The following is a 12,529-nucleotide window of genomic DNA, read 5'->3' as shown; positions in this document are numbered from 1 at the left end:
AAAATGGCTAACCTATTTTTTTTAAACGAGTTCTTTTGTGATAATGCAGAATTGCATACACTTTATACCTGGAATAATTTAAAATTATAGGTTGGGGAGATACTGGGGTAAAACTGTATATATTCTGTATACTGCAGGTGTTGGGGCATCTCTACGGTCTCCTCCACAACGGCAACGGAGGAGAAAGAAACCCAGATTTGTGTCCTCACTCCCTCTGCTGCCATCCAAGGGCCCACAGGCGCCGAAATGTGCCCCACCGTGACTCGGGGCGGGCCCCCAGCCACCTGACAACCAGCGAGGAACGGGGCCTCGGGGAAGGGGAGCTGGAGCAACATAGTTTATGGTGGTTTTTCTTTGCTTTTATTTTGTTGTCAACATAAAAAATGTGTTAACTGTCTGATTCCGCCTACCATGGAGAGCACTTGTTTGTTCAGCTAAAAAGGAATCTCTTGTTCTGCTCCTGGCGGGAGGTGGGGGTGGGGGCCTGCGGCCCCGGAGCCCTGGAGCGTGCGCGCCCAAACTGCGGCTGCGCAGACAGACAGAAGCAAGCCATGTTGTCTGCTGGGGGCAGGGGGGAGGAGAGGGCAAGGAGGGTGGGGAGACCAGGGAGGCGGGGCGGGGGGGGGAGAGGGAGGCTGGGGGGAGGACACGGGGCGGGAGGAGGCCGGGGGGGAGGGGCAGTCGGTTCGGGAGGCAGGAGCAAAGAGTTCGGGGGGGGTTTTTTATTTGTATTTTTTGTTGTTTTCTTTTTTTTGTCTTTTTTACCTTTTATGATTTTTTTTTGTTGTTGTTGTATTTTGCTATACCGTGAGGTCATAGCGATCATTCCTCTAATAGAAACTGACAGGACAGAGAGACAGAACTATCTGATGAACACACACAATGACTAGAAATATATATATATAGAGAGAGAGAGACAGTGAAGACTTAGTTTACCTCTGAGAAACCATCCCCAAAAATAAATCCTGTAGTAACAAGTGCAAAAAAGTAAACGAACAAATAAACCCAAACCAAAGGAAAGCAAAGAAAACCTCCAAACATTAAAACACAGTGTATAAAATGGTGTGAGAAATTTAAGTCACTTTACAGCCTTTTAGTCAATAAAAAGCTGTGTTTGTGTCCTCGTTTGGATCCAGGCCCATCTTCCTCGGTTTTACCCTAAAGGCCTCGCGGGAAGCGGCGGGAGGGTAAGAGCACCCCGTGTGTGTCCGAGAGGCAGCGGGCGCGGGGGCTGGGGGGGGCCCCCTCCTGGGCTACTCGTCGCGCGGCGAGCTCTCTTCCAGCGCGTGGATGCCCCCCAAGCCCAGCGCCGTGCTGTTCTGCGCCACGGAGGCCGTGAGCACTGTGTGCAGGAGAATCAGTACGAGAACGCACAGTTTGAGTCTGCTGTTGCACAGTCTGGCTGCTGATGACACTGTGAGTGATGTCCTGTGACAGGGGCTGCTGGTCCCCAGCGTCCCTCTGGAGGGCTTGCTCGGGCGCTCTTCTCTCCTGATATCACAGCATTCGGGTTCCTCCGTGGTTAGAAAGGTTTCATAGAGCCCTGGGGGAGGAAGACAGGGGCGCGGTTAAAACCAAGGCGGAGCTGCGGGGAGGAGCGCACAGTAGAGAGAAGCTGTTACTGTAACGTTCTGAGCCACAGCCCCTTAGGAGCAGTTAGGCATTTTGTAACTTCGTGAGGGGGAGGCAAGGCCACACAATCTGGATGCAGTCAACTGCGCTCTCAGACCAGTACTTTTAGGTCCCCCACTGTGCTCTCTTTATATTCCCGGAGGTCATGCCCAGGGAAGTTCTGGGTTGTCATGACTATAGGATGAAAGGTTTCATTAGGTCCAAAAGCAGAACCTGAGGTTCTTGGATCAACTTGGTGACCACGGTTGCACAACCATCCTTTTTCTTTACCAGGAATGTGATTAACTGAGGCAACACAATAAAGGAACAGTAACTAGTTGTGCTAAGTGAAACAACCCACCGATGACAGCATCATAGCTCTAGGAACTGCCTCTCCCCATCACTTCCTCTCCTCAACCTCACCCTGTCTTTGCTTTCCTTCTTGGTGGGTGCGCAGAGCCACTAAACATCCAAGGGGGGGACTATTCCCTTTGGATTCATTTTTTAAATATTGCTCTTATTCATCCATTTGCTATTCTACTGAAGAATATCTGTCTTGGGCCTGGACCATTGTGGGAAGAGTCTCTCTGTTCTTGGTGTTCTGTTTCCAACCTCCCGGCTAGTCTGCCTTCCCATGAATGTCTGTCTCACTCACTCTCTCTCTCTTTTCTTCCCTCCTCAAAAGATCTCTTCTCTTTCCCTCTCCTCCTACCCACCCCCCGTCCCTCTACAAGAAGACATTGTTCTGGGGCGCCTGGGTGGCTCAGTCGGTTAAGCGGCTGCCTTCGGCTCAGGTCATGATGCCAGGGTCCTGGGATTGAGTCCCACATCGGGCTCCCTGCTCGGCGGAGAGCCTGCTTCTCCCTCTCCCTCTGCCTGCCACTCTGCCTGCTTGTGCTGTCTCTCTATCTGTTGAATAAATAAATAAAATCTTAAAAAAAAAAAGGAGACATTGTTCTTAGTTTTAAATTGATAAATGGATATTTTAGAAACTTTCAAAGTGGTGAAAAGAATAACACACTTTATCTTTCCAATCTTGTTTCTTGTTCTATTATATATAATGTTAAGTAGCTACATAAACCATTCTGTATCCTTTTTTTTTTTTTACTTGACAGCAACATTTTCTCAAGAGTGTTAGAAAAAAGTTTCTACACAAATTTTACTATGCTATCCTTAAGCTTGAAACTTTAAAAGCGAGGATAGAGTAGTTGTAAGGATTAAATAAGATTTTGTATATGTAAAGAGCTTGGCTCAGTGCCTAGCATAGAGAAGCAATTTGAAAATTTTTGGCTACTGTTAATAATAATAGCTATTCCTAGTGTCTCCTTGCCTCCACCTACATAATACAATCTAAAAAATCTTTTCCTGTCTCTTCAGACTCCTTGACCAGTAGCTCCAGACATCCTCCCAAAACACGTGATACTTTCCCCACAGCCCAAGCTGCTTTCTCTTCCTGGAATTTTCCCCATCAACCCATGGACTTTAGTCTCATCTATGCTTCAAGGTCAGCTCCCCTGAAATTCCCTGCATGAAGTCTATACGCTCTCCCGGGCTGCTAGTGCATTCTATGTAACTCTTCAATAGAGCAACTGTTATCTGTCCTTTTCAGCACAATTGCTAATTTTAGGTCAGTTTCTTTATTCACCTGTCACCTTAAAAGCAAGAAGTATTTTGGCTTTGTGTTCCCAATATGTAGTAGAACGCTTGAACAAAATAGATCTTTAATAAGCATTTATTACATGAATACGCTCAATATATATTTGTTTAAAAAAAGAGAATCTATTAAATAAGATATTATACACTGCAATCTTCAGTTTCTTTTAAAGAAATGACCAAGATATCCTTATAATGATGCTTACAATATTCATTTCTTCTTAGGCATTCAAAGGTAAACTTCACCTTCTCCTAGATAGAATATGGAAAAAAAACTGAATTAATGAGGTCTGCAGCTCTGACATTTTTAATGTATGATATTTTCTTTTTTCATATATGATACCTCACTAGTAGACTAATCATTTATTGAAGTATACGTTTTCCAAAATTATATTCTACAAAGAAGAGAGTTTATAGTTAAGATTATAAGAATAGATCATTTAGATCAACATTTTAGAATGATAATAACGAGAATATATTTAACGATTTCGCCCAAATAAGAAGCTCTCCCAAACTCGCTCAGAAGCTAGTTTGCTGATTTATAACTAAAGTCGTTTCAGAAAGAATAAGGCAGTTCATTCAGGCCAATAAATATACTCTTCTCGACTGATGTAATTCATACTCTTTCTTTTCCCCTTGTCCATCCTTTTAATAAGATATTTTCCAGAGTTATACATGCATATACATTAGTAATCAAATAATTCCACAAGCTCTTTCTTTAAAAATGCCTCCACCTCCCCCATCCCCAATTTTTTCCTTTTCAGAGGCAAATACTTAAACCTCTTTTCGCTGTTTCTATATTTAGCTACATTTCTATAAATAACCTGTTTTATGCTTTTCTTATGCAGTCTCCAGAAAGACTTCCCCCTGGGACACATGACAGCAACATTATCGGGGATAATATTCATTTTTCGGCTCATATGCGCCCCCATCCCTGCATGGTAGTATGTTCAACAAGGCTCCCTTTATTAGGATGTTACACAAATAATTCTTAACTTAGACATGCAGTAAACTTGAGTTTTCTGTTCCTTACGGCTCCGGTCTTCCTAGAGTTAACCATTAGCTTACAGTTTCCTATGTACTTACTACTTCAAACCCCAAACACTTCCCAGTTGTTTCAGCAGAATAGGGGGTTCTATCAGCTTTATCACCTGGAGTCTTTGACCATCTGGACCTGTTGCTTTGACGCCTGGTGCCCAGCTACCGGCCCGACAGCCTCAGTGAATGCCCTTGTGGGGGATGCTTGTGGCTTCTGTCCGTAGGTTTGCTATTCAGGAATAGCCTGTATATCCTCCCTTGGTTTGGTGGACCATGCATCTAGGATCTTCCTAAGGAAAAGCTCGTGGGAGCGAATTTCTGAGATGCTGCATGCCTAAAAATGTGTTTATTCTACCTTGTATTTAATTGTTTGGCTGAGCATGGAATTCTAGTTCAGAAATTCTTATCCTTCAGATTTCCGAGCATGACTGCCACCTTCACTTGTCGGGCACCTGGGACCTATCCTTTAATTCTCTTATCTCTCCTACTTTATGCCACTTCATCTCTTTGCTCTACTTTCTGGAGGATTCGGTGAGCTTTATCATGTAATGACTTTATTGAGTTTTTTTCTACATTTTAATTTCCGAGAGCTCTTTTATGTACTCTGAACGTTGGGTTTTTCTTTCTTTCTTTCTTTTTTTTTTTTTTTGAACTGACTGTTCTCATTTCACAGTTGCAATCTACCCTTTTATCGCTGAGATATTTGCAGTGCTTTTATTTGTCATGTTTTATTTCCTCCCTGCATGGGCCCTGTTTTCTCCAAGCCATTTTTTCTTCTTTGTTTGTTTCTCTTTTATTTTTTATGTGGGAAGGCTGTGCGTTCTTGATTGAATGCCCATCATAAAAAGCACTGCAATCTGGACACCTAGGCAGATGTTGTGAGGGGCCGGGTAAGGCGATCTGCCGGAACTGTTTAGATGGAGAAACTTGTGCATTTCTTCCCTTTATGTTGGTCAGATTTCACCGAACACATTGAGCGTTATCTGTCCAGGATGGCAAAGGCTATGCTGCCGGTTTTCTGAGAACCAGATGGGAGAAGACAGCTGGGGACGGGGGAGTCTGCATCCAGGGTGCACACATTCATTTAACCCACATTTCGGTTCTCCCATCTGACCTCCCCCTGGTGGCACCCAATCCAACAACTTTCTCCAGCCATCTCCAAAAAAGAGTCCTCCCTGCATAAAGAAATAAGCAGCTGCCTTTCTCTGGGGTGAGGGAGAGCAACAGGTGGGTTGGAGGGGCGGGCATGGGCTGTGGAGATCTGATGACTTCTGAACAGATTTCCACTTTCCACCCTATGCTCACGCTGCTGCCTCCTCCACAGTGTCGACTGCCCTCCGTCCCTGTGTTTGGAGGGTCTGGGACGTGAATCTGGTTTGCTGGTTACCCTCTGCTACGTCAGCAAAGGTTTCAACAAACCCTTTACTGCGCACCAGTTTTCGTTCTAGTTTCTAAGAGGTTTGGGTTCTTGTCTCCTTATCCATCCTTCCATTCTTTCAGATTTATGCCTAAAAACAGTTTCTTTCCTGTTGGGTCTGCCTAGAAAACATTACCATCCTTTTCTCTACCGGGTTCTGCTCTGTTCCATCCTGACTCACACCCTCAGCTGGGAACGCGGCTGGCAGGTAGAAACTGACTCTGGGCCCCTGGGCAGCTGCCTCCAAACATCAGAGTATCTGTGAAGGGCCATCCCAGCTCCAGATACTGTCCCTCCGCCGAATCCTCCTTTCCTGACCCAGGAATAGGTGCACTTCCCGGATAAACCACCTGCACACTGATGCGCTTCCCGGGAAGCCGACCCAGAGCAGCTAACTCTTCCACACCATTCAAGGGACTATAAGAACTTGTTTCCAGATGAAAATAAGTCATTTCTCAAGCAATCATTTCATTGCACAGATATGTAAGTGATTGGGGTTTCAAATGGAAAAAGGAAATTGTCAGTGAATGAAATGTTCTGATACATTTTGCTTACAAAATGCTCTATTTGCAATCTCTAATAAATCATTAGTTGCCATTTGACATTGAATAATAATAATGGCAATTATTATTCTATCTTATAGTGCAACCTCATGGAGATTTTCTGGAAAATTAGGTAATACACATAAGTTGCTTAGAACAGGCCCTGACAGATAGTAAAATCTCACATAATAATTATTATTCCTATTGTAACTTGGGATAAATAGCGGAATCAGAATTTATTATGAGGAAAGACTTTAAAGAACATCCAATTCAACTTCTTTTTCTGTTTTCTATTCATACGAGCCACTCATGGAAAAACCTCATTTTTCATAGCTCAGAACAATTACACTAGTATGGTCATAATAAATATTATCTTAAGTACAGGAAAGCCAAATATTCTAAGGAAATATTTAAAATAACCACAGGAAATATAATCCTTCATTATCTCAGTGATTTACCTTTTACTATCAAATATGAGACCAATTTTTTCAGATATATGAACGAGTGATATACTTAATATTTTTCTGAATGCAAAAGTTTAAAAAACAGTAAAATAAAAAGAAGGGGGGGAATCACCCCAAGTCTGACTTCATTAGGATGAAAAAAGAAACAAGAAGAAACTGCTGGAATTTGTTTCCCCAACTTTTTTATTAATACAGACACATATATATACACAGAGAGTGTGCATGTAATTTCTAGATTTCACATGGAAAATTCTATTCAGCATGTGTGACTGTACTTTACAACATTATTCTTTATTTGATTTGGTAGTATTAACTTTAAATGTTGTGTGTATATTACTAAGTGAGATTATATATGTAATATACATATAATATAAATGTATAGTCTATATAGATTATTATCGTGTTTTAGTAACTAGAATATTTTATATGGCGTGGAATCCATAAAACTTTCTGGATACAAGCTCTTTCTTTAGGGTAATCTGCATAATTTTATAGTTTCTTTCATGGCTCTTAATCTGTCAAGGTTGTTTTGTGTCAGGTTTGATCATTCATATTTATCTAAAAATAGCCTTTTTATTGAGAGTTTGACATTAATTCACGTAGAGTTATACATATTTGAAGACCAGTTTTCTAATCCTCTCCTTCACTGTTAATACGTCATTTCATCTTTTTTTTGTCTTGCAAGATTTTTTTGCATACTTTCTTTTGCATTATCAAGGAATCAGCTCTTGAACATTGATATGTTCTGACATTGATATGTTCTGTTTGTTAATGCATCAATTTCTTAATCATCTTATCTTTTGTTTAATTTTCTACTATTCACCTTCTAACTATACTGAATTGAATGCAACTTTACTCATTTAAATTCATGTTTTTTCTTAATAAATTAGTTATTGCTCTAAATTTCCATCTGAGAATGATTCAGCCAACTCTCTTATGTTTTAATATGCAGTGATTTTGCATATTCTGTAATTGTAATATATGTTTCATTTTATATCTAAATGACTTAAAGGAGTTTCACGGCTTTTAAAAAATGTCACTGATACATTTTCAAAACTATTTTAGTCACTAATTTCAAGTTTTAGTTACCTTAGTTTCATGAATGTGGCCTTTAAAAAGTTGATTTTCTCTAATTGTTTTCTTTGTGGTTTTTCTTTGTGTTATGTAAAATTATTATTATTTTTTGCAAATATTAACACTGGTAACAATGCTTAGTCTTTATGTTTATATATTTTTTCTATTCAGAATGTCATCAACTGAGAAATATATCTTCTACAACTGTTTCTGATGATTCTGTTTTATACATTTGGCTATTAAGTCAGTAGGTACAGAAAAATAATAAATCTTCACATTTTTCACTAAACCTTTACTATTAATCAAGAAAACATGATACTCTTTGTTCTTACAAAGTACATATATATATACTTTTTTTTTTCAGTGAAGTTCTGTTGTTTTTGTTCCTGTTGTGGTTTTGAACATATTTTGTCTGGTATTAATGTAAACTCCATGCATATTAGCACAGTCATCTGATATATCTTTGTCCATTGTTTTAATTCTCTGGTCTCTATATTTTCTCTGTACTGTGTTCTACATATAAGCATTTCACAATGATCAAAAAGGAGAGTTTAATCCATTTACATTTATTGTCAGAACTGTAGTGTTTGATCTTACCTTTATCATCATATAATAGCATTTCCAAACATTTAAAAATGTTTCTTTACCACTCCCTTTGTTTTCCATCTTTTTCTTTGTGAGCATATTTAAATGCTATTTTTTCATGACTTGTTGAATGCTTGCTGTTGTTAATTCTATTGGACCTTTGCTTTTAAAAAACCACACACAGCTGAACCTTTACTTGTCTAATTATCAGAATCACTGATAAGGAAATTAACAAAATTTTGTTTCCTTCAACTCCTTATTCTTTATCATTTGTTGGCTACCATCAGATGTTTTAAACTCAGTTATTGTCAAATTACTCATATTTTATATCCTGTCTCCTATTAATTATTAATAATATTTGCATATTACTTTACATCGATCTTATTCCGGGATTATGTGGTTGCAATGAACAGAAACTCACAGGAGCTAATTTATATGAAAAATGAAAAGAACGAGAACAGGTGGTGGGGGTAATATTGGAAAAATTCAAGCCTTTTTCATGAAATACAAGGCACACCAGGTGACACGAAGACTAAATCACAAGACTGACCATCAGTAAGGGATGTGCCCTCCACCTAGTGGAGATGAGCAACGTAATCTCAATTTCCTGCTGCACACCTCCTTAGGCAGGCAGGCTTGGCTCCCTTTTCGTGCATATGCGCACACAGGACTTCATCGTTTTGTTCTCTCAGTTCAATACCAACAGGTTGTGACACAATCCCGCAGAGGCAAATCCGTGTGACTTGTTCCACTTATCCACACCGGTCCAATCAGCCACAGGCTAGAGAGAGATTCCCACAGAACAGACACAGCCATGGACAACCGTCCACTCTTTTTGAGAGAGACATGTAATGTCAGTGGTCAAATGTGGTAGTTTCCCCCCGGAGCTTGTAGGATACTTCCTTCATTCTCAAATTTCAAAAATGTTGGGAACTGAATCCAATTTCTTTAATTTTGCCAGATGGGGAGAATCCTTTAATCTGCCAATGAGAGTGTCCTGAGGCTCAGGAAAGATATTTCCTGTCATTACTTTGATTGTTTCTTTCCTCACTTTTATGTTTTGTATGTTTTCAACTAGTCACATTCTCTGTCATCATTTCTACATTGTTGATCTCCTCCTTGGACCTTGCCCCTGCAAGGGGAAGAATTGCAAAGAAGTCTTCAGTGTGCTCGAATCTGATTTCTCTTCCTTTTGAGGAAATGGCTCAGTTTCTTGCACGTGGATGGCCCCTTTCTGATAATGGCTCAGTTTCTTGCACGTGGATGGCCCCTTTCTGAGGACCTAGAGTTTCCATGACCCCTTAGTTATTTCACTGGAGTCAGAAGTAAGACAGTCAGATGCTTCTCTTTACTTTGTCACTGACTGTCTGCTCCTTTTTTCCCTTTAATAGCAATTGTTAAAGGTACTAAGGATAAGACGGCATGATAACCTTTTACTAATACCCACCTAGGTGAGTTTAACTGGAATGCATTTTATAATAAAAAGTAAATATTTTGAAAATAAACAGGCAATAATGGCAATGAGAAAATTATTACATGAGTATGGACATAAAAATGTTCAAACAACATCAAAAGTATAAAATGGAAAGCGAACAATTACCTTTCTCTTCAAACCTAATCCTCTTCTCCAAAGATAAACACTTTTGATGGATTATTTCTTCTTTTTGTTTGCTTTTGTGTGGGAGTGTTTATATTCATGGCTCTATACAACAAATTCTTTCATCTATTTCTTAATCCAGTGATTTTAGACCCACTAAGGAACCCATTACAGTTCTCTCCGCCCCCACTGATCCCTAAATGTGGCCAATCATTGTTTTCTTTCTAAAACTACATTTTCCTTCGTGTTTGTGTTATATATATTAATTTTGAATATTGGAAGTACAAAAAGGTACATCCTGAGAATTCATTTAATCCCATTTCATTACAATATTATTCAAGATTGTTTAATTATTAGGCAAGACGGATTCTCACTTTTAATGCTTCATCAATTTATAAAAATCATGAAAATTTTAGATAGCTTTCTTAGTGACCCATGATTCTCTTGTACACTTTTCTCGAGGTTCTCATTGTCTTGCATTTTTCATAGAATCAGAAAAAATGTTTTCCCTTCTTCCCTGTATCACTGATGCATCCAGTCTCATAATCATTCCAGTTTCAATGTTCTAATATATTTTTGTTGCACAGATATTATCTTATGCTTGATTTTTCACTATACCACTACTGTGAGATCCGACAGTACCCTCTTAGACTACTCTTGTTTCAGTAGAGTAAAACTTCAAGTTATGTTCCAGATGGGATGTGTGGAAGGTAAACTTTCAAGAGTATACATATTTAATTTAAACAAATAAACTTCATTCTCACATTTGAAAGACAGTTTGTCAGGTATATGTCCTAGTTCACAATCTCTTTGGTTCTAATAACTTTGGAGGCATCCATCAGCTGTATCTCAGGGTCCAGTGCTGTGGGGAGAGTTCTAGTTGTACATGTTTCCTGTTGATGGAGTAAGAGCTCACCACACATTCCAACTGTGAAACTAGCCAGCTCACTTAGCTGCTCACACCTGTGTGGTTCAGAAGTCTAGCAGGGCTGACGGGTTCCTCTGGCTTGGGTTCACAAACCAAAATCAAGTTTTTGGTAGGGCTGAGTTCCTTTCCGGAGATTCTCAGGGAGAATTCACTTCTAAGCCCATTCGGTGTGTTGGCAGAATTTGGTTCTCTCTGTGTGTAGAACTGGGGTCCTGCTGTCCTCACACACTGTTGGCAGGGTAACTCTCAGCATCCAGAAGGTGTCCGTCCCCACTTCTTGGCTAACAGCCCCTTTCTCCACCTTCAAAGCCAGCGATGGCTCGTGGAGTCCTCTCATTCTCTCTGACCTCTCCTTTTGTGTCATCTCTCCTGCCTCTCATACTGTGTTCCTGGCTGACTGTCTGCCTTCTTCTGTGGTTTTGGGGGCTCATGTGATCAGAATGGGCGCACCCAGATGATCCAGGATGATCTTCCCCCCAAGGTCCACAACCTCAATCCTACCTGCAAAATCTCTTTTGCCATGCAATGCGTTCACAGGCTCTGAGGATTAGGTCATGGGCATCTTTTTTTTTTTTTTTTTTTTTTTTTAGGGGAGCATTATTCAGCCTACCACTCTGCCCTCTGGCTTCTGAAGATTCACATCCATGCCACATGTGAATCACATCCCAAGATTCCAAATGTCTCCACCCAATGCAGCATCAACTCAAAGTGTGGAAATCTCTAAATCTTAGTTCCAAATCCCCAAATCTCCCGACCCAAATCACCTAAATTAGGTATGGATGGGACTCTGGGCAAAGTCCATCCTGGGACAAAATTCCTCTCCATCTGTGGAGATTGTAGAAAGCAAGTTATCTGCTCCCAGCCTCCAATGGTGAGTTAGGCACAGGCTGGGACTTACAGACGCTAAGCTTCAAAAAGGAAGACGATGGAAGGAGAAAACGTCATCAGTCCAAATCAGTTTTGAAGTCCTGCACAAACTCCATGCGGTTTCCGGGCTTGGGAATTATCCTGTGTGGTTCTCAGCTTCCCCTCGGCGCTCAGAGCTCTGCCCTCTGACTCATCCTTCCTCTTTCATGATGAGCAGCACGTGTTAACAGCTGAGAGCTTTCATTAGCATGTCTGGGGGTGTCCACACCCTTTATTCTTTCCATCCTGCCTCTGTCCCTGCCAACCCAAGCTGGTGGTGTTTTTGCTGATATTAACTCTCAAGAACTGTGTGAAACTCTTGCCTGTGTCCCAAGGATTCGCTCCCTCAGACAAGGAGCGCCTCCACAGATCTTTCCTAGATAATCCCTTCGCTGTTTTTGGCCACTTCTCAGGTGGCTGAGAGACTCTATGAGTCACACCTGTCACCTCTTCAGAGAGCCTTTGTGTAACTTCATGCTCGGACCATTCAGACTTTCTGAGGTATTGGCCCTGGTTGTGTCACCACACCTTCTGTTCTGTTCTGCTTTCTCTAGAGCATACTTTCCTGACAGGACATTTTTTTAATCTTTCGCCATCTTGGAACATAGAGATTTTTCCCAAATCATCAAATCCTGGATTTATATTGTTTAACAGTTCCCTTAATTTATCTCTCTCTTGCATTTTATTATAAACAGCAAGAAAAGGCTATATCTG

At 40.6% G+C, this 12,529-nt stretch overlaps 1 protein-coding gene across 2 annotated transcripts in view; it reads right to left on the bottom strand.

The window, feature by feature from the left end:
* Positions 1-726: 726 nt before the first annotated feature.
* FAM155A (family with sequence similarity 155 member A) overlaps positions 727-12,529 on the bottom strand; it is a 608,456-nt gene continuing 596,653 nt past the window's right edge. The window contains exons 3-4 of one of the 2 annotated variants that reach the window (XM_027588055.2): positions 3,471-3,516; positions 1,405-1,543 (exon numbers count right to left, since the gene is read on the bottom strand). In XM_027588055.2, coding sequence (XP_027443856.1) covers positions 3,494-3,516 — 23 coding nt within the window. In that variant the 3' untranslated portion in view covers positions 1,405-1,543; positions 3,471-3,493. Of the gene's footprint in view, positions 1,544-3,470; positions 3,517-12,529 lie in introns of both variants that reach the window. The other variant, XM_027588054.2, reaches the window with a different exon arrangement.

The sequence above is a fragment of the Zalophus californianus genome, chromosome 3, assembly GCF_009762305.2.
Source record: "Zalophus californianus isolate mZalCal1 chromosome 3, mZalCal1.pri.v2, whole genome shotgun sequence".
Lineage (NCBI taxonomy): Eukaryota > Metazoa > Chordata > Mammalia > Carnivora > Otariidae > Zalophus > Zalophus californianus.
This window is presented reverse-complemented; position numbering and strand designations above follow the sequence as displayed.